Raw genomic sequence first — 21119 nt, forward strand, 5'->3', positions numbered from 1 at the left:
TCTGGAAAAGACAGGGGTCCACTCCAGACTGTTATTCAGCCTGCTTTTTTTTCTCTCCCCCCACGCTTCTAACTTCTTGTCTATGCAAAGTGTATACTAAAAATAGGGTAATAGAGTAGTTGCCATGGCAACAGTTAAACACACTCACATATCTGCAAAAGTATTTCACTGTATTTTTAACATCCTTCATATTCCCAAAACACCCCTTTGTTCGAATGAATAGCGTCCCTGTGGTGTTAAGTGGCCATTAATCCAAGCTACAGAGCAATCAACGGATAAATTAAAACTCAGTTAGTTCTCGGATCTTTCTACTGAATTGGTTGTTTATTGGGTTTTTTTGGAGCCTTTAGCTTACAGGTCTGACTATTGGAGATCATTAAATCACACACACAGAAAGGACTTGGAGAGATACAGTGTTACATAATCATAAAGATGAATTGACAGGTTTAGTCCTCCTCCATGACAGCTTTATGACAGAGAGGAGAGAGTTGATGAGCTACTTTAAATCCACATAATTCTGGGCACAATCACACAAAAAGCAGTCCAACTTAAAATGACGCACAAGTCTGCGTTTTACACAAAATTCAAACCTACATGCACCCACCAATGTCCATGGGTCTGAGCCGAGGAGGGAGGGAATAAGCTGTTGATTCAGGTCTGGTCTGCTCGAAAAAAGCAGAAAGCTGTTTGGTGTCTGCAGCAGTCAGGGCTGATGTAAATTCCCACAAAGAAAAAGAGGGAGAAGGTCAGAGCCCGCGTTCATCTTTTCAGCAGAGTTTTTTGCCTGCAGTGTCACCTTTTCCGGCTTTTATTCCTCCGTGTCCTTGGCCTTTTTCCTGCATCTCTGGGGGAACCAAATGGGATTCAGCCACACAGCTCGGCTCGTGACATTTTGTCATCTGCAGCTATCCGTCACTCGTTACTACGAACTAAACACACTCCGTTTAAAACGGTGTTTATTCAACAGCTTGTGCACACTCCAAATAAATGCTACTAAAATTTAACAAGTAATTTGCATAAACTGGAAGCTGAGGCCGGTGAGGGGTTATATTAGCCTTCACTTGTAAATAGCATTTTAATGGGGGAGAGGGAGAGCTTTGTAATTCACCAAACAAGGCATTATTGAGGCTCTGTCTCACTTCCTCAAGTGATCGTTGCTCCCTGAGTCATCATCTTATCTTTGGCCGATCCTCTTCACCACATCACCCACTCAGGATTATGACGGCAGTAGAAGGGGCTGCTGAGAGGATCACTTCACCCACTCACTTCCATTCATCTGCACAGCTATCTCACAGCGGGTGCATTGAGTGAGTCCTCTCAGGAATACTCGGAAACAAAACCTGCCGTCGCACCACAGCTGCCCGCAACAAAGCAGCATCATTGAAAACACGTGCACTGTTTGTGGCTCGAGAGAATGTGCAAATAAATAACTTCAGGCAGTTTTAGTTTAGGGTGCCAATTTAGGTGATAAAGTCAACTTCCGAATTAAAATTTGTATGGTTCTTGCACATTTGAGGTGAATTAGTGGATATTTCTTTGTTTTCATAGCAAAGATTGGTGTTGATCTCTTGACCCCAATGAAAAAATACTGCACATATCCTTAAAAAAAGAGCTAAAGCCAAAGCAATTATTTTTCTTTTCATACAGGCAAAATAGTGCAGAAACGTTATGCAATAAAGTCAATAAACTCCTGCACAGATTTGAGTTATTTGATTTCCGCTGAACTTTTTGGAGACACACCGAACGTTCATACCTTGATGCCAACCTACATGCAACTAAGCGAATCTTTAGCAGGGAAATGGAACAAATGACAATGAAAAAGATGAGATATTGAGTCTTCTCTCCTCGTTCATTAGAACCGTATCAGTTCCGTTCATGCTGATCTTGTTGTTCTAGTTTGCTTCTTTTGCATGATGATTTGCTCATCATCATCAACGTGCTTCTTCTTACTCAAGATGATGGAGGTCTCCTGGAGCCTATCCACTAGGGATGGGCGGTATGGACTAAAAAATGTATCACGATTATTTCTGGCATTTATCCCGATAACGATAAAAATGACGATAAAAAAAATACCAATTCAACTCCACCTTTTCAACTATAAATCTATCTCGCTCTCAGATCTACCATGTTTGTTACACAAAAACGTATCAACGGGAATTTATCTTTCTTTCTTTCTTTCTTTCTTTCTTTCTTTCTTTCTTTCTTTCTTTCTTTCTTTCTTTCTTTCTTTCTTTCTTTCTTTCTTTCTTCCTTCCTTCCTTCTTCCCTTCCTCTTTTCTCCCTTTCTTCCTCCTTTCCTTGTTTTCTCCCTTCCTTCTCCCCTTTCCTTCCTTCCTTCTTTCCTCCTGCTCTCTCCTTCCTTCCTTCCTTCCTTCCTTCCTTCCTTCCTTCCTTCCTTCCTTCCTTCCTTCCTTCCTTCCTTCTTTCCTCCTTTCCTCCTTTCCTCCTGCTCTTTCCTTCCTTCTTCCCTTCCTCTTTTCTCCCTTTCTTCCTCCTTTCCTTGTTTTCTCCCTTCCTTCTCCCCTTTCCTTCCTTCCTTCTTTTTTCCCCTTCCTTCCTTCTTTCCTCCTGCTCTCTCCTTCCTTCTTTCCTTGTTTCCTTCCTTCCTTCCTTCCTTCCTTCCTTCCTTCCTTCCTTCCTTCCTTCCTTCCTTCCTTCCTTCCTTCCTACTTTCCTTCCTTCCAAAAATCAGCTTTACACAAAAACATCAACATGAATTTATCGTTTTTACCGCGACATGACAAATTCTTATCGTGAGGAATTTTTTTGACGGTTTATCGTGAACGGTAAAATATCGCCCATTCCTACTATCCACGCATTCCCACCCGAGCCAACATTCTCAAAATCCAGAGGGATACACAACCTCCTCCTGCCTACCGCAGATCTACTCAGCACCGAGTCAACAGCACACCCCCATCCAGCAGTTTTTCAAGACCACGCTGAAGTGGAAAATAATTCTTGTTGACAAGACAAGAACCAACGGTCAGACCCCTTAAACTACCCCCTGTGATGACGTGAATCTCCCGAGTATTGGCTCCAGGTCCTTGTTCGGTGCTCTAGTTTGCTTTATATATGTTCTGTTTTGTTTTTCTGCTCTTTACTTCACGTTTTATTTTATAAAACGTTTTCTTTTGGTATCCTGTTTGTTTTGTTTCCTGTCTTCATCCTTCTCCATCGCCTCCCTCAGTATTTTTACCCGTAGGCTTCCTTTGTTTAGTCCCAGATGCTCATCTCTCCAACCAGTTTGTTTACTATTGTCTAGCTCCTCATTCGCTCCACTCTTAATCTTATTATACTGGATATTATTTGAACTGCTTTGGATTTCTTGTTTTGCCAGCACCTTTGGGTTTGTTGGGTATTTATTCCTCATCCCCCTGCCTCCCCTCGGCGAGCCTGCCTCTTGCTCCTCTGCAGCCAACACAACCCGGACAGTAACAACCCAAACACACCAACTGTCCGAGGCAGAAGCAGACCAGCAGGGAAGCAAATCCTGTTTTGGTCGATGGAATCTGGTTTTGAAGAAACTGGTACACGTAAACGGCTTCATCTCCACACTGCAGAGGAGCGACGGAACTGTGAGAACACACAACTCTTTATTCAGTAGCTGGTTCAAGTGTTTTGTGCTGATGCTGATTTCACCGCATTATTATGAACTTTTAAAGTTTCTCTCTCCAGCCTGCCTTTCTCTTACAGGCAGAAAATATTTAATGTAGAAAAATAAATCTTCCCTTGAAGCGCTTCCTGTGATTGTAGAGTGTGTTCCCTCAGCTGATCCACGCCGGAAAGTTTATTCAACCTGACTCCGAGAAACAGAAACATGATGGCAGTCCCTGCAGCTTCCCACACAACAACTCTGAACCAGAGTTATGCACCGACACACACAACAATATCAATTTGTGCACCTGAGAAATAATAAAGAGACAAATGCATTAAAGAGTAAATCATTGGGATGAATGTATGTGCAGATGGATGGACGGACAGATGGATTGTGCTCTTCCTTTGTATGTGGTTTTTGTTTACTAAAAAGACTGATGGAGGAGGAGTGTGTGTGTGTGTATGTGTGTGTGTGGGTGTTAATTCTTTGAAGTCTGCACGGCAGATGGTTTTGTGTGGAGGGTGTTTTGGGCGCAGCAGCTGCTGTCAGTGCACCTCTCTCCATTCTTTTCACTTATCCACCCACCCCACAACACACTCTTTCACACACACACACAGAGCCTAACTCATCCTGAAAAGTACACCGCGCTCACCTGATAGAAACGGACACCGATCCCTTGCATAATTCATCAGCTGACGGAGAACAGCTATGTACATGACCACCCTGATATACCGCACAGTTGAAGCCGAACGCGCTCTGGCCGTCTACCCCTCCCCCGGATCTTCCGGGATTCTGCTCACACTTTGCTGACACACCAACAAAAGCAACATAAACACCATGACATCATCGATGAATTAGGAGAGAAAACACACCCCAGAGAGATGGAAAATTTGAGGCATATCAAATTGGCACATCTCTGACATATCTGCCTCGCCTACTGCATCCTTTCCCTCCTTCTCCTCCCTCCTCTTCACCTCTCGTCTAAGAAGGAACATCAAAGCAGCTCTGTAGTCACTGGGATAAAGAAAAGGGGGATCCCTAGGGGACTGCACCGCAAACACTCACACACTCTGTCTACACACACTCTATCCACACAGAGAGCCCAGAGATTGCTAACAAGCACTCAAACCCTGCCCTTTGAGCAGCAACTGTGTGAAAGCTTCAAAAGGGCCCAACTCAGAACGAGCGCCGCATTTTTTCTGAACTGTGTTGACTTCAATAATGCCGTTTCATGCGTCTGCTGTGTCACACCTCTCTCTCTTATTTACACGTGTTGCAGCCCCACGTGATCCCTAAATCAGATGCAAATCGAACCAGTGTGTCGCAGAAGACTGTAACGATTGTAACAGATAACGATGTTAAATTACATAACAATGTATTAAAAGACATGAATGGATGAAATTTTTTTTTCCATTTAACAAATATCACTGTGCAAAAGGATATAAAATGAAACTTCCCCCACCTCGCTGGGTTAAATTATTCAGATTATAGCCTGATCTAAATTTTCTCTAATGTTTTTCTGCCTCTTGATGAGGATGAATCTGGGGCGGCGCTGCCTTTGATCAGAAGTAGAAGCAGGCGTCGCCTTGATCTTGCAAGTTGTTTAAATGCTTCACATAGTGAGGAAGCCAACCTAAAACTTAAGTTGCATTACAAAGGTACAGACCAGTCCAAACCAGTGAAAGAATGAAATAACGACCTCCGAATGTCAAGTGCTATCTCGAGGAGATGACAGAGGAAGTGATGTGCAACGACCAGTGACAGGCAGGTTGGGGTGATTGTTCCGGCTCTGAGATTTGATCTTGGTTAGTTAGTTCTTTTTGGTAATGTTAAGTCTTTTTTCCTGGCATTGCTGGTGTTCATCTTGTTTGCTTGACTTCCAGTTTTATTTTGAAGGAGTTATTGTTTGAGTGGGAGCTCTCGTAAACTGCTTCTCTCTGTGTCTTGTTTGCCTTTGAGCATCTTTGTCAATATGCAGTCGTTTGTCTCCTCCTTGCTTATTATTATTTTATTATTATTATTCTGGCAGTTTAGTCTACTTAATTAAAGCAGTTGCATGCACATTTAGTTGTTGCAAGGTAACTACCAATCTGTAACCTTTTATTTTTCAAAATGAACCTTCCTAAGATTGTTTACATGTATGCTGCAGAAGCATTGTGTGGAAAAGTTGCATGAGTCGCTCTCTCAAGCACACACACACACACAAACACAGCGTGTAGGGAGCAGGTCCTCCGATGTCCTGGCTGCTATACCTAACTGCAAACTACTTTCATAAACAGTTGATCATAAAAAGACAGCTGCATTGGTGAGAGAAGTGAGTTTGATTCACAGATTCTTTTGTAAGTCTGGCAGGATGTATCGGCTCTCATGCTCCAGATAAGTGGACAAGGAGGTCTAAACATTTACTTATCTTTGGATCTTTACCTCCATCCTAGAGATTCAGGGTATCACTTGGTTATGGGATGAGTCACACTCCGTAGTTACACAAGTCTGCTCCGACAGCAGCAGTGTAAACTTCATCAAAGAGGAGCAGGGCAAGGCAAAAATAGCAGAAACCGCCACAGTGAGTTGTATTTGAGTTGCACCAGACAAAACAAGATACACACGATGGTACACGTGCTTTGCGGCAACTCTGTGAGAAATGGAGCGAAACATCAATAAGAAACTCCTCATAAGAAGGCAGAAAGCAGGAGGGAGCACGTACCGTTTGCATGTGGGATTACAAATACTTCCGCATACTTGAACGAGAGGAGCAGAGGGACGTTCTGACCACTGCAACTCGGGATGAAGGGTGTGGGGAACGGATTCAGCTCAGGTGAACCTCATGGAAGAGAGGAAGGTCGAACAGCTGCCTAACATTTTATATTGCTCTTTTTTTTTTGCTCTTTTTTTATTATTTAGCTATTTATTGGTTATTTCTATTTTAATTTTTTGTATAAACCGTTGAGCGTGTGTGTGTTTGGCTGCTGCACGATTGAATTTCTCCTCTGGGAGATCAATAAAGTCTTCTATTCTATTCTATTCTATTCTATACCAACGTGATTCTGAGGGTTAAGATCAACACAACCAGTACACCGGTGCTTTATACCCTTTACTGAGCAGATCTGCTCTGATCTAAAGCCTGAAAAGATGCCATCATCACAGGTATTGACTGGTTTTTTCTACAGCACTATAGAATTCCTTCTGAAAGGTCTTCCCGAGGAAAGAGTGGAGATAATTCACATTCTTCATTCTCTGTTCAAAAGTTAAACACACGCTTATATAAGACTTGAGGATTTGTGAGCTACTCCCCCAATGCAGCTTAAAAATAAAACACAAAACACGAGCAGACGTTGGGAAAAACTCACAGACTGAAAGTGTTGAGGGATGGGGACTGTGGATTCTGTCTTTCCTGGGAGGGGCATCAAAGTTCAGGTTTTAGAAAGGGATCAGAATGATCTTTTGAAAAACTCTGTCAGACAGTTTTAAAGCGACACTGAAGAGTTTTGATGTTAAATTAGAAGTTGAATTTCATTTGAAGGAATGTGAGATTATTCTTATGCAGCATTGCCTAACTCTCGTAGTTTTCTATCCCCACCGTTAGAAAAAGACAAACACAGCTGTGTATGAAGCTAGATCACAGAGCTGCAGTAAACATCATAGCAGAGACCACTAAGAGACCCAAGAAAGTAGCGACGGAGGAAACTGAGTGAGTAAAAGACCAAACAAGAGAAAATCTCAGACTGTCTCTTAGAAGCAACATGTAAAAAATTGCAACGGTTCCTTTCTGCTACTTTAAAGGGGTATTTTGAAAAGAAGAAACGCTTTTTTCTTCTTCTGTGTTGGCACTATGTCACATATCGACACGTCAACAAAAGGGGTCTATGACTGCTATGACATGAAGCCAGTTAACAGAGCCACAGAGGACATGAGGAAGACTAAGAAACTCAAGGAAGTGATGACAGAGAAAAGAAAAGGAGCATGACCAAATTATAACTGTAGTGTATTTCACAAATGTTTGGCACAGCTTCATCAGATTTTTAAGTATGCGGAAAAAGTCTATTTGGTCAATTATCTCCAGAAAAAACATCTTATATGAGCACGACGGTGACTAAATTACAACAAACAGAAGTGAGGTATAAATAAAGTTGGTTCTTCGGAGTCCAACTATCGGCCACAGCTTTTTTTTAATAAGCAGAGATACATCTGCTCGGCACATTATCAGACCCAGCTATGGGGGAATGTGTGGCAGTTGTGAGCTTCAACTTGGCACCCCCCCTTACATCCTGCCTCCTCTGTGCCCCTCTAGGCTCTCTCCCACTCTCGGGGCTTCGCCCTTCAGGAGAGCTGAAGATAGAGGAATTAGGACGGGAGGAGGAGCATTTGTGTGTGTGTGTTTCTGCCAGCAGGATGAGAAGAGAGGGGCAGCGCAGGAGAAGTGTGCGCCGACAGTGGCTGCATGTGGCAGTGAGAATCACTGAGATGCTGCAGAGTGGTGATACGGAGCGGGGAGGGGGGCTATCGCAGCTCATCTCGGAACAATATGAACGTGGAGCAGGCAGGAGGCAGGAGCTTTGAGCACCAGGTAGCAGCTGAGAGACAGACGGCAGAGGACGATAGATTGGCATGTCCCTTACAGCTCCATGAGCAACCACATCCTAATGCAGGCTAATCCCCTCTATCAGCCTCTTACCTCACCTGGGCCTATCTTCCCAACAGCAGCACTGTGACAAAATGGAAGACGGTTTTCAAAGATACACTCGCTTTTTCAGCTCGGCCAGGCAAGCACAGCGGTGCCTGAGTCCTGTGCAGCCGAGTATCAAGTCCACGCTGTCACTGTCCTGCCACTCACGCAGCTCCTGCTGACTTTTCCTGTCTCAGGGGAGCAACATGCCACAAACTGGGCTCTGATTACTGATTCACGTGGTGTTCAGCAATCATCCACTACATAAGCAACGACTGCAGAGGGAATTGGGAAATTTGCCACACAACTGCATATCGTGATGTAATTTGGGTGGAAGCAAATGATCATTACCTCCGTTGTTTGTTTACAAATTGTCCATCAGCACAGAATAATATCAGCATATGACAGCAAATGTGGAAGTCTCATCCTGCTATTTACCATTTATGGTGGATAGGAAATATCCTATCCTATCCTATGCAAATTATGTTTAAAGCTCGTAAAAAAAACTTTACCAATCAACATTCAGAAAAGATTTGAAAAAAGAAAAAGCAAGTATAACTTAAAAGGAACAGAGATTTTTATAAAACCAAGATGCAGGACAAAATTGATGGAACGTTGTGTTTCGTTGAAAGGAATCAATTTATGGAACAATCTGAACAAAGAAAACAAAGAATCCAAATCAAACATTACATTCAAAAGAACAATTAAAGCCTGTATGTTAAGGAAATATAACGAAAAATGTTGAGTTTGATTGACATACCCGTAGGCGGTGGTAATTTTATTTAATGTTATTTTAATTTTATTTTAGTTGTTTTTATTCACTTAGTTGTTTTTTTTTTATTATTATTATTTTTAATTTATGTTATTTGTGAAAGGGGCAGATCAGATAAGATTCTTCTTCTTTCTGCTCCCTTTTCATTCATAAGTTAGGAACATTTGTATTTGTGTTTGTATTAAATTGTTTTGTTTTTTGAATGAAATAAAGAATAAAATGAAATGAATGAATGATAGGCAGTCTTACCTCCCCTGTTTCCAAATACAACAGAAAATCTTGCTTTCATAACTATTTCTAAAAAAATATTAGTTTATACAGGTTGATTTTAAATAACTAGGTGCCCAGGCCTTCACAACTGCAAATCACCCCTTAAGTTGTGACTTTCACGCATAAAAATCAATTAATAAACACTTCTATTAAATGGACTGAATGTAGAAAGGTCAGATGACACCAAGTGATGCCCGTCATCTGTCTCAATTACAAATAAACCATCTTCAAACTAATGAGCCTCAAATTTGGGAATTAACAAGTCAAGTTACAGTTTATAATCTAATTTTAAGTGTCGTTATAAATACATACAGTTTTCTGCGCAACTACAGTAGCCTACCATAACACCATCGTGTCAAGCAACTTTTCCAAAGTATTCACCATCAATACGCGTCCAATATTCAAGATCATCTCCTTTTTTACACTCAAAGACAACAAAAACCACACATTAAAACACAGCTTTAGGGAGGTAAACATGTAGATAATAAATATCTCACCAGTTCCGCAGGTAAACACGCGAGTGTGGGCGGCTTAACAAAACAATACGCCCTTTAATTCACAAACATGGCTGCGCAGACATCACATATCCTGCAGCTGAGACGCTTTTAAGACGGCCAAAAATAAACGGCAGAGTTGTGAAAAACAGCAGCATCTGCGAGGCGAAGGAGCCAAACACAGCTTTGTCTCCAGCAGTGGGGTCTTTGTCTCCATCAAGCCGACCGTAGCCCGACATAGGGCTGATTTATGGTTCCGCGTTACACCAACGCAGAGCCTACGGCACCGTACCATGCGCGTCGCCGCGTACCCTACGCCGTATACTACGGCGTAAGCTCTGCGTCGATTTAACGCAGAACCATAATTCAGGCTATAAGCGGCGCAAGCGGGACGTCAACACGCCTTCGCGTGTCCAGTCGGTGTTTACGACCCAGGAAGGGTTGTGCCACAACTTAACCCCGTTTTTATCTTCTTGTGGGGACTCTTACCTCGTCTGCCTCGGTTCCCCGTGTATTGTTGAGTGTTTTGCGGCGGCGCCGGTGCTGCTGGTGCTGATGCTGAGCCGGGTCTCCTCCGCCGCTCCGCTGCGCTCTGTGGTGCTGAAGTGGACAGCGCTCCCAGCAGCTCCGGGAACACCAAGCTCGGCGCACAGCGCCACCCTTCACGCCGGAGGTGGTACTGCAGCACAAGGTGACATTGAGCTGACTGAAGTGGGAGGAAAAAAGACATCAGAATCAGGTTTATTGGCCAAGTCAGGTCAACAAGACAGGGAATTTGACAAATGACAAATGACAAATGACAGCTCTTATTAACATATCCATCCATCAATCCATCCATCCATCCATCCATCCATCCATCCATCCATCCATTTTCTATACCCGCTTTATCCTTTTGCAGGGTCACGGGGGTCTGCTGGAGCCTATCCCAGAGTCCGCCCGTTTCTCTCTCAGGCCAGCACGGAGGTGCTGATGCATGCTTTTATCTGTAGTCGTTTAGATTATTGTAATGCCCTGCTCTCTGGTCTTCCTAAAAAGAGTATTAAGAACCTACAATTACTACAGAATTCAGCCGCTCGCGTGCTGACGAGGACCAGAGGGCGGGAGCACATTACACCTGTTTTAAAATCGCTGCATTGGCTCCCCGTCCGCTTCAGGATTGATTTTAAGGTTCTTTTACTGGTTTTTAAGTCTTAACGGTCTTGGGCCATCTTATTTATCTGATCTGCTTTTACCGTATCAACCCTCACGGACCCTGAGGTCCTCTGGCACCGGCCTTTTAATCATTCCCCGAACCGGGACCAAAACCCACGATGAGGCTGCATTCAGCCATTATGGCCCTTATCTACGGAACAGCCTGCCAGAGAACCTCAGGGCCGCAGAGAACGTTGATATTTTTAAAAGGAGGCTCAAGACACACCTTTTTAGTTTGGCTTTTATCTGATCTCATTTACCTAGTCTTTTCAGCTATTTATTGTGTTTACTTCTTTAGCTTTGTTATTATTTTTAAAACTTTAATCCATTTTAGTGACTTTTTATTTTATGTTATTTATTATTCATCTTAAGTTTTGTATAGATTTCTCTAAAATTTTACACTTTTAGGCATTTTTTACTTTCTTTTAATCTTTTAGTTTTTAGCTCCAGTGTTTCCTCAGGGGGGTCCTCCACACTGGGAGGTGTGTCTGCTCTGCCCATGGGGGTGTCGTCATGGGGGTCCCTCAGGCCTGGGTAGCCTTCTGTGTGGGGTCTGCCCCGGTCTGTCCGGGTTGGGGGGGTCTCTGTGGCGATGCTCCTTGTGGTCGTGGTCGGTGATGCCTCTCGGTGTGGATGGCCACCCATAGGTAGTGTTTTTCCTCACCTGGATCGTTAGTGCTAAGCCTTGTCACCAGTCCACTTACTGTGTGTGTGTGTGTGTGTGTGTGTGGGCGTGTGAGTGTGTGCACATGTATATGAGTGTGAGTGTGAGTGAGTGTGTGTGTACGCGTGGGGGGTGGGGTCGTATGGGATGTTTTAAATTGTGTTTTTGATTGTTATTTTATTCTGCATGTAAATCACCATGTGTTGCATTTATATTGTATGGTTTGGTGCTATATAAATAAATAAAGTTTGAGTTTGAGTATCCCAGCTAATTTCAGGCGAGAGGCAGGGGTTCACCTGGACAGGTCGACAGTCTATCGCAGGGCCACATATACAGACAGACAACCAGACATACTCACACTCACACCTACGGGCAATTTAGAATAATCAATTAATCTGCTATGCATGTTTTTGGACTGTGGGAGGAAGCCGGGGAAGCTATAAGCACGGGGGAGAACTCCACAGAGAAAGACTCCCGCCGGGCCTGGGAGTCGAACCAGGAACCTTCTCGCTGTGAGGCAACAGTGCTAACCACCAAGCCACCGTGCTGCCCTTTATTAACATACTGTATATAAACTTCTTTTTTTTTTTAAGTGAAAGGTGCAGCAGTATGAGGTAGACATGGTTATTGAAAGGTGCATTGTTACAGCATATGATTGTGGTTATTATTATTATTATTATTATTATTATTATTGCACAGTGGTTGATTACTCTGAGACTCTATGAGTGATGAGAGTTCATCAGAGCAACACTGGGGGAAGAAACTGTCTCTGTGTCTGGAGGTTTTGGCTACAGAGCTCTGTAGCGCCGTCCAGAGGGGAGGAGTTCAAACAGACTGTGTCCTGGTGTGAGGGGTCTGCAGAGATGTTACCTGCCCGTTTCCTGGTCCTGGATAAGTACAGGTCCTGGATAGATAGGAGGTTAGTCCTAATTATCCTCTCCACAGACTTGATTGTCCGTTGCAGTCTGTGCCTGTCTAGTTTGGGAGGAGAGGGGTGACTCTTTTTAAGTTTTTATACAAAGGAGCTCAGCCTCAGCTCTGCATGCCATCTGAGGGGCAGTTCCATTTCTAATTTGTACATGATATCTTTCAAAAGACAAACTTCACACGAGGGGGGGATGCTAATAGAAACTGTACTGTACACCTTAGATGTTTAAATATCAAATCAGAGCAGCAATACAGCTCTTTTATCCATAATTACCAGGTCAGACCATCCTTTACTATGTGTAATTTTGCTAGGATAGATGTAGACCACTCCACACCACTGATTTGGTCTGCAAAATCCACTTTGGAAACTGCCAACATTTGTTTGTTTGTTTTGTTTTTTATTGTAAGCAGCAGAGCATGAGAAAATATGAGTTCTATTATGACAATAAGGAAATCAGTGTATATTTTAACAAACAATGACGGCAATATCATTTATAAAGAAAATCATAGCAGAAATGTGCAAGGAATCAAGAAGAGCGGCACTTGTCAACTGGTGCTTCCCGTTTCTTTTGGCATGTGCAAGTAGACAGATAATGAAAAAAATGAAGTACAGCCCCAAATCAGAAAAAGAGGGGACATGAGGGGGTTTCTTCCCTCATAAAAGGGGAGTTTTTCCTTGCCACTATTTGTCTTAAGGTTTTTCTCCCACTAGGGGAGTTTTTACCTGCCATTGTTTATGTTTGTGTAATAATTGCTCAAGGGTTATGTTCTGGGTCTCTGGAAAGTGCCTAGAGAGAACTTGTATTGTAATAGACGCTGTATAAATACAATTGAATTAAATTGACACCAGGGAAATAAAAACAAAAAACAAAAAAAAAATGTATTCTTACCGGTAGTTTTAATGTGACTTTTAGTAATTTGTAGACAATGTGATTACATGTTCTTTATTTGTGAAGAAAGCAATATTAATGAAAAGCTGCTTTCATCGAGGTCCTCTATCCAGAAGTCATTACAATGTTTAAAAGTAATGTTCCTTAAAGTTGGGAAGGGTGCTCTTGTTTTTCCTTCTATAGAGCATAGCATCCTGAAATGATTCAAGGACTCTGTTGGATTTTCAGTGTAAAGGACAAAGGTAAAAGCTCAAGCTGGACACTTGCAACCTTTGATCATTTTGATCCCTCAGATGGTGATCAGCTGCAAGTCTTTTACACTCCTGCGATGACAGAATCAAAGCAGAAAAGCACGGTGAGATTTCAGAGCAACACGTGTCTTCAAGTGCATTGATTTTCAACAAGACAAGTCAAAGCCACCCTCTGCACACATCACAAAAACACGGCTGCGGAAGAAGACAGTACAGGCACTGGACCTCAACTTCAGAATGTGTGAAGAAATAGGATGTGAAAAGTTTAACGATAAGGCTGGTCTATTGCACAACTTAAGACATGCTTTCAAAAACAAAGAAATAACTGAAATGTATCACTCCTTGGTATCCTCACTGCCAGAATGTATTTGAAATATAGTGAGAAGAAATGACAAGTTACAAAGTGGAAAAAAGCTTTATTGTCCAAACCTTTTTGAAGATTCATTGAAAATTATGATGAAATTCAAAAATTGATGTATTTTAACAAATTAAATTAAGCTGACAAGTGGAAACATGAAATATTTTGGATTCACATTTTCAGCATATATAGAAGAATCAAAGTAAATAGATTTCATTTTTTTTTTCTCATACTGTCTTGGCTCTTTGGTGACATTGGCATCTCCGGGTGAGTTTCAGAGACAAGTGAACGCTCCACTTCCTGTTTCTGAAACAGTTCAGTTTGCAGGCATTAATCACATTTATCTCTCGTAAATCCTGAATGCACCACAACACATGCGTATTGCAGCCCAGTCAGTTTTATTGGAAATATCTTTGTCAACAGAGTTAACAGTTTTGGAGCTGAGGGTTGAGTCCACGGCTGCTCATGGACCCGTGGAAACTCTGGGTCTTGTTGTGGGTTTCCACCGAGTCTTGTACTCAAAGGTCAGTCAGCGGCGCGTGTTACAGCTGAGCGGGCTGAAAGGAGTGGTCCATGGCAGCGGCAGGGTCACCCTGGGTGACGGCGAGAGCGGCCTGCTCCGGCAGTAAGCTTGCGTCTGTCAAGATGGGCGTGGTGGTACTCAGGAGACGGAGTGAACTCAGAACCACTGGAAACAAACGAGACAGTGAACAAACGTGTTATAGCCCATATGATAGGATTATAGAGGGCTGAGATCTGTACTGCAGTTAGAAGGGACTCACTGGGTCTCAGGGCAGGCAGGGCACAGTGCTGGTCCAGCCAGGACAGAGTGGACCGACACAGGTCTTCCACGCTGGCAGTGGACACCATTCCATTATAGGACTCGAACAGAGGCTCGATGATGATGCTGAACTGATGCTGAGGTAAGGAAAGATGGCGTTGCTGGTGTGAACCGTAATCGTTAATAAAACTAGCGATGTGCGTCTCTCACTGCGTTCTGACTTCTTTTATGTGACATTCTCAGAGATGAAGACTCTGACTTGGACTCAAGTCACACTAGCTTCTTGACACTTGTGATCTGACACTCATGAACAGTCTGAAGCATTCCAGTTTTCCACCGTGATCTCCTCCCGGCTGTTTATCTTTTCCCCGTCTTTAGACGTAACCTTGCACATGTGCACGCTAAACTGTACTCAAAAAACCCATCCAGATAGGTCCGTTACTCAGTAGTTCAAGAAGTTCACACTGTGGGGTGTTAGCAAGCTTTCAAATAATAGCATCCCATTGTAGCAAATGGAGGTTAATTTGATTAACTTGGTGTTTTCTGGAAAGTTTGACAGGATGAATAGTAATATGTTTGACACACTTCACCGTAACGACAGAAACAGATTATCACTTGTTCTCATTTTCTGCTGCAACCATCTGTCACCTGCTGACAGTAACTGGAAGAAAGAAGGCAGCAACATGTTAATGATATTTTGCATACCAGTTACTGTGATGGGCTCATTAGGTTGCAATTTCAGAGTGTTAATAATGTCATTATAAGGTGTCTTATGTGTATATGCTTTAAATTCTTCATATACAACGAAGTCATGTTCTCACCAGACTGGGTGACATTCAGGTCATTGAATGCAACAGTTAAGAGGTTTATTTACAGCAACAGCATGTATAAGGTAGAATATGAACTGCACTTATCTTGACTCAAGAAAAAGAAACATATCATTTAATGCAAAATAAGAGCTTTCTGCAGCTTTCTGGGGGGACTGTTTATGCACTGTTTATGGCTGCATTGACCTGATGTAAATGTACTGCCTCCTGGTGTTTTTTTTTCTTAATGGCCGATTCTCAACGTGTCCGACTGTGCCTTTGACTGAATCTGGTTTTCATAAGTGTTGCTGACCCACGTCCGCATTTTCAACAACAGAATTGTCTTTTATTAAAGCAGTGCAGCTTAAAAGCTAAAAAATCTCCAGATTTGCTGAACTTTGTTTCAATATCACACGTAACGAAACCCTCAATTTATCTGTTAGCAGGAGAAATGTGTCTATTTAACTCAATATCTCCTCTCTGATTGAGGAAAGATGACTTTTATGTTGCTCTGTTTATCATTTTACATCTTTCCTGTCTTTAAATGTATTTTCTTTTAATTTGTTGACATCCAGTCTGAAATACATGTGTGCAAAGGTTTGATCGTGGTTCGAGGTGGTGTTACAGTCATAAGGATACGATCCAGAACTTCCAGTTCTGAAGAGTCTGCGCCCGGACATACTCCCGGAACTTCTGCCTCATGTAGTCGAAGCGCTGCCGCGTGATGGGAACGCCGGTGGCCGGTAGCTGCTGCTGGCAAGCGCTGCAGGGCGAGACACACCGAGTCAACAACTCAGCGGGGTTTTAGAGCAACAACGGATGTTTTCAGTCTAAAACAAGTCAGATTATCTCCAGGTCTCACTTGATGGAAGAGTTGAGGTGCTGGATCTCATCTCTGAGTCTCTGGGCCTCCTCGTGGAGCTGAGCTCTCTCCTGTTGCATCTTACTGATGTACTCGCCAGTCTTCTGCAGCGTGGTGGCTTTGCTGATCTGTGCCGGGACACAAACGGATTACAACACATGCAGACCACATGCCATAGTGACACACACATTTCCAGTGTTACTCCGGTCACATTCCTTTGTATGAAATGTTTCCTCAGCTGCAATTACAGTCACACACTGCAGGTTTCCCGGTTAAGCTCGGCGGCGGCTTCGCTGCTCTTTGATGCTCGCCGCCTCCACCTCTCAGCACATTTATCTGTAAATGCAGCTGCTCATCTTCTCAGACTACCTTTATGCTTGGCTGAGAGCTGAGGGTTGTCACGAGGCTGTGTAAAGTGTCAAATCCCAGCTTGATGTTGAAACGGCGCTTCTGCTCGGCGGAGATGTGAGTTATCCTCCTGGTCTCTGTTTGCTGGAGAAGGCATGGCCCGGAGGAGCGCACACAGACCCACAATCCACCCCAACATTCAGAGAGCAGAGACAAACAAAGGAGATCTGATGATACTTTGATCTGAAAAATGACTTGCTTGTGCATGAGATGAGAGTGCATGTCCTACCTTACTTGTTTCAGTCTTTCCATGTCCTGAGAAGCCTGACTGCGGGGACTCAGGGTTGGACGCTTTGTCTAAAGGGTTTGGTGGAGATTTCTGACCCAGATGTGCTGGAAAAGGAACTGAAAGAAACAAACATGTAAGTGATAGTACTAACTTCACGTGCAGCAGCTGACTCACTCAGCTTCTTTCCATCTAGCAAACACTGAAAAACAAAGAAATTATACTTCTGAGGCAGAAATGGAAATTATTATTCTTCCCTTTGTTTGTTCACAGTTGGATTACCATGATTCTCTTTTCACCTGTCAGAACAAAATATCCCTGAATCGCGTGCAGTCTGTTCAAAATGCAGCTGCACGCCTTTTATCCAGCTCCAGCAAGAGAGACCACATTACTCTGGTTTTCAAAAACCTTCACGGGCTTCCATTCAGTTTTAGGAGTTTTGAAATTCTTGCGTTAACATTCAAAGTGCTTAATGAAATAGCCCCCGAGCATTTTTGAGCCTGTACTCTTGTGGTTGTTCTCTTGAGGTCATCTGAGCAGAGATTGCTGCTGGTGCCTCCATCTCACTTCAAAAGACGCGGTGATCCGGCTGCTGGGGTGGTGGCACCGAGACTCTGGACCGCTCTACCGCCTCCTCTCCGTCTTATAGTCTCAGAGGACGCTTTTAAAAAACAGCTGAGAACATTTTTTTTCAGACAGACTTTCATGTGATGCAAGCTGATTCACGCTGTGGCTTTTTTTAAATCTATCACTACCATGTTTTTGTTTGTTTGTTTTTTATATTTTTATCCCCAATCTTTTCCCATTTTTCACCCAGTGCTCCCCAAGTCAGTCCTGGGTATTGCTCACCCTCTTCCAACCCACTACCATGTTTTATTATGTTGTATGTAAAGCACTTTGTGATCTGTGACTGGTGTCTATTAAAGGTGCTCTAAAAATAAATGTCACTCACTTACTTCTAACATCTAAGTTCATACGTAAACTTACACAGTCAAATAGATCAGCTGCAATGTGAAATGTGTTTTTTTTTGGCTTGTCCCATTGCATTTTACTACTCTTGGACATTTTTGCTGCAGCAAAAGTCAGAGTGAGCGTTTAGAGTAGCTATAAATGCAAAAACAAACCCCTGTTCTACACCAGCTGTTGCAGGTGCATATGCTTTTAACTGTTTTACTTATATTGATGCATAACAGACGTGCACAATTTTCTGATGTTGTCAAGACATGAACGTCTCATGAAAGCCGCCACAAATTCCTGATTACTTGAAATTCCTGCTGAATATCTAAACATGCTATGTTGAGGCAGAGCTCTAGATCAGCCCACTAGGCTCCAACCCCACAATCACTCAGTTAGTCTGACACATCGCCGTCTTTGAATCATCCTGCAGGATTCTCCTCGGCGAGAAGTGATGGAGTGTTAGTGAGATGTGTTCCACAGAGCAGCAAGGGCTTACCGCTCAAGTTGCTCCTGTCCGCGCCGTAGAGTTGGACAGGTGATAGCTTCTCGGTCTTGGGAACGAGGAGGGTTGTGCCGTTGTGCGTGGAGCCTCGGGTGAGCAGGGCAGACACCGCTGAGCCTCTGGAGGGGCCGACGGCGGGTCCACCGTGGACCACGGCAGGGTTCTGGCTGTGCAGGGATGTCAGCGCTTCGTGCCAACCGCCTCCAGGCTGCAGCTGTGATGACATTCCGCCAACATGAGCGCCGCTGCCCGTCTGCTGAGGAACACAGAAAAAATACCCTCAGAAGAGTCCAACACATAAATGAAAGGAAAGCCATGTGGACCATAAATGAAGGAAGAAATCTAAAAGTTAAAATGTTAAAATGTTAAGGTGAAGCCAGACAAGTAAACTGCAGGCTGAAATATGAGACTGAAGCAAAAACCCTGAAAATGAGGTGCAACTTCCACTGAGTTCAGATCAATAGTGAAACTCTCAAATAAACAAGCAGATTCATGCATACCTGTCAAGTCTCCTGTTTTGGCCGGGAAACTACCGTATTTGACCCCTCTTTCCCACTGTCCTCCCGTATTAGTGTTTTCCCGTAAATTTCCCGTTTTATAATATAATCATCTTTAAACAGCAAACTGAATTGTCACTAGCCTTGTGAGACCTGCTGTACTCTGGATGGCAGTTCTCGCGAGGTTATTGGTGACAACCGGAGCAAACTAGTGTCAATCAAAGATGGATGGATGTAACAAGAGAGGAGGCATTTCTGCCCAAAAAGCGAAGACTTCGTGTAAATATCTCTAAAAATGGGAAACCAAATTTACTTTCCTAAAGAGGAGCAGGATGGGGCTCAGAAACCTGTGTCTGTGATGAGTCAGTGAATGTTAGAGAGCCACATGAGTGAAAATGACAAATTAAAAGAAAATGTAAATGTTTCACTTGAAGACAACCAATGTGTATATAAACTGAAAATATTTAAAATAAATAAATGTGCCTTAAAACTCTTTGTGTTTTCATTAAAGCTCTATTATAGGAATTACATACATAGGAATGTCCACAGCATTTCAGTGTCAACAAAGGTCGGATCATCAGATTGCGAGCACATAGTTGTAGTTTTTAAGTGGTTGACGGGTAGTTATTTTAGATTTTTCATAAATCTGTCTTAAAATGTAAAATATTGGACCTCAGTTGGGCCGGTAGGACAGCGGGGGGTGGAAATTTCCCATATTTTTACATCCAAAACTTGAGAGGTATGGATTGATGTGGAAAATCATCACAATTCAAACCACCACGATTCAAACCACCACGATTACTGTAATTTCAGGCTCACCAAGGAGCTGGTTGACGTTACGCTCTGACTTTTGGTCGTCTCCAGAGCAGAATTAAATCCCAGCGTTGGCTTTCCTGAAAGCATGAAAAAAACAGCGTTTCAAACTGTGATGAGATCATTTCATATTTATTCTGCGAGCAGCAGTTGCAGGAGTGACTGAGGTAACTTACGTTCCCGTGTGCTGGAGGAGAGCAGCTTAGCCAGGCAGCTGGTGGGCGCGGGGGCAGAGGTCGCGGGGCCGGGCAGCGCCGCGGCGGGGCCAGCTGTCCTCGGCCCCCCGGCCTTTTGCCTGTGCTTGCCTCTGACCCCGGAGACGGCCACCTGCTGTGGGACGGAGAAACGGTGGGCTGCAGAAGGGAGCGCCGTGTGGAGCAGGTCAGGCGTGGCGGCCGGATAGCTGAGAGGGTGGCCGTGGCTCTGGGAGTACGCATCTGCCGCCTGAGAGTAGCCGTGAGCCTGATGGGCGGAGGCCGGAGCGCCCGCGGTGGAGGCGGTGTGGGTGATGACGGTAGAAACCCCGCTGGTGCTTGTGTAGTAACCAAACTTGTGGCAGGGCATCGAATGCAGAAAAGGAACGCTAGCAGAGGCCAGCGGCTCGGCGTTGCCGGTGAAAACTAGGGAAACAGGAGCATCATGGTAGGACTGATGGCCATACGGCATAGCTGCTGATGTGATGCCCGGTGAGTGGTATCCACGGCAGTCCTGCCTCAGCCTGGGCTGCTCTGACTGACTGGCTGCAGAGGGCTGGGGCAAACTGTCAGATGGCCCGCTGGGCTGAAAACAACAACAACAGAAAAAACATTAGAAACAGTTTGTAAATATGTTGCATTTATTGTCTTCCGGGAAAAATGCAGCAGGAGAGGAAGTTATCAGCAGTACAACCTTAGCCAGCTGGGTGTCGATAAGCAGCTGAGGGCTTGTCTCCACAAAGGAGGGAACGGGAGCAAACGTGGAGCTGGATGAGCTCTCGAAATAGCTACAGTCAGCAAAACCAGTCTGCTCCGACGGATGACCGCGATAGTTCATAAAAATATCTGCAAAGACAGCAAGTGGAGTGTTAATCCGACTGTTATTTACTAACAAACGAACATAACAGAGAAAAACCAGCACAGAACTTAGGATAACGACAAAAATAGTATTCAGGAAGTGAAAAAACAAACATCAGATACAGGAGAGGAATAGTATT

At 43.6% G+C, this 21119-nt stretch overlaps 2 protein-coding genes across 3 annotated transcripts in view; both read right to left on the bottom strand.

Moving 5' to 3' along the window:
- srrm3 (serine/arginine repetitive matrix 3) overlaps positions 1 to 10405 on the bottom strand; it is a 99207-nt gene extending 88802 nt beyond the window's left edge. Inside the window, exon 1 of the mRNA XM_061740128.1 lies at positions 10284 to 10405. The gene's annotated coding sequence lies outside the window, so the exon portion shown is untranslated. The remainder of the gene's footprint in view (positions 1 to 10283) is intronic.
- A 3708-nt stretch (positions 10406 to 14113) lies between these two features.
- The window catches only part of LOC133459823 (carbohydrate-responsive element-binding protein), a 29350-nt gene continuing 22344 nt past the window's right edge, over positions 14114 to 21119 (bottom strand). Inside the window, exons 8-17 of one of the 2 annotated variants that reach the window (XM_061740127.1) lie at positions 20816 to 20967; positions 20104 to 20707; positions 19934 to 20007; positions 18612 to 18870; positions 17162 to 17277; positions 16894 to 17016; positions 16525 to 16652; positions 16302 to 16425; positions 14858 to 14987; positions 14114 to 14763 (exon numbers count right to left, since the gene is read on the bottom strand). In XM_061740127.1, the coding sequence (XP_061596111.1) occupies positions 14618 to 14763; positions 14858 to 14987; positions 16302 to 16425; positions 16525 to 16652; positions 16894 to 17016; positions 17162 to 17277; positions 18612 to 18870; positions 19934 to 20007; positions 20104 to 20707; positions 20816 to 20967 (1856 nt within the window). In that variant the 3' untranslated portion in view covers positions 14114 to 14617. Of the gene's footprint in view, positions 14764 to 14857; positions 14988 to 16301; positions 16426 to 16524; positions 16653 to 16893; positions 17017 to 17161; positions 17278 to 18611; positions 18874 to 19933; positions 20008 to 20103; positions 20708 to 20815; positions 20968 to 21119 lie in introns of both variants that reach the window. The other variant, XM_061740126.1, reaches the window with a different exon arrangement.

This window comes from Cololabis saira, chromosome 14 (assembly GCF_033807715.1).
Source record: "Cololabis saira isolate AMF1-May2022 chromosome 14, fColSai1.1, whole genome shotgun sequence".
Taxonomy (NCBI): domain Eukaryota; kingdom Metazoa; phylum Chordata; class Actinopteri; order Beloniformes; family Belonidae; genus Cololabis; species Cololabis saira.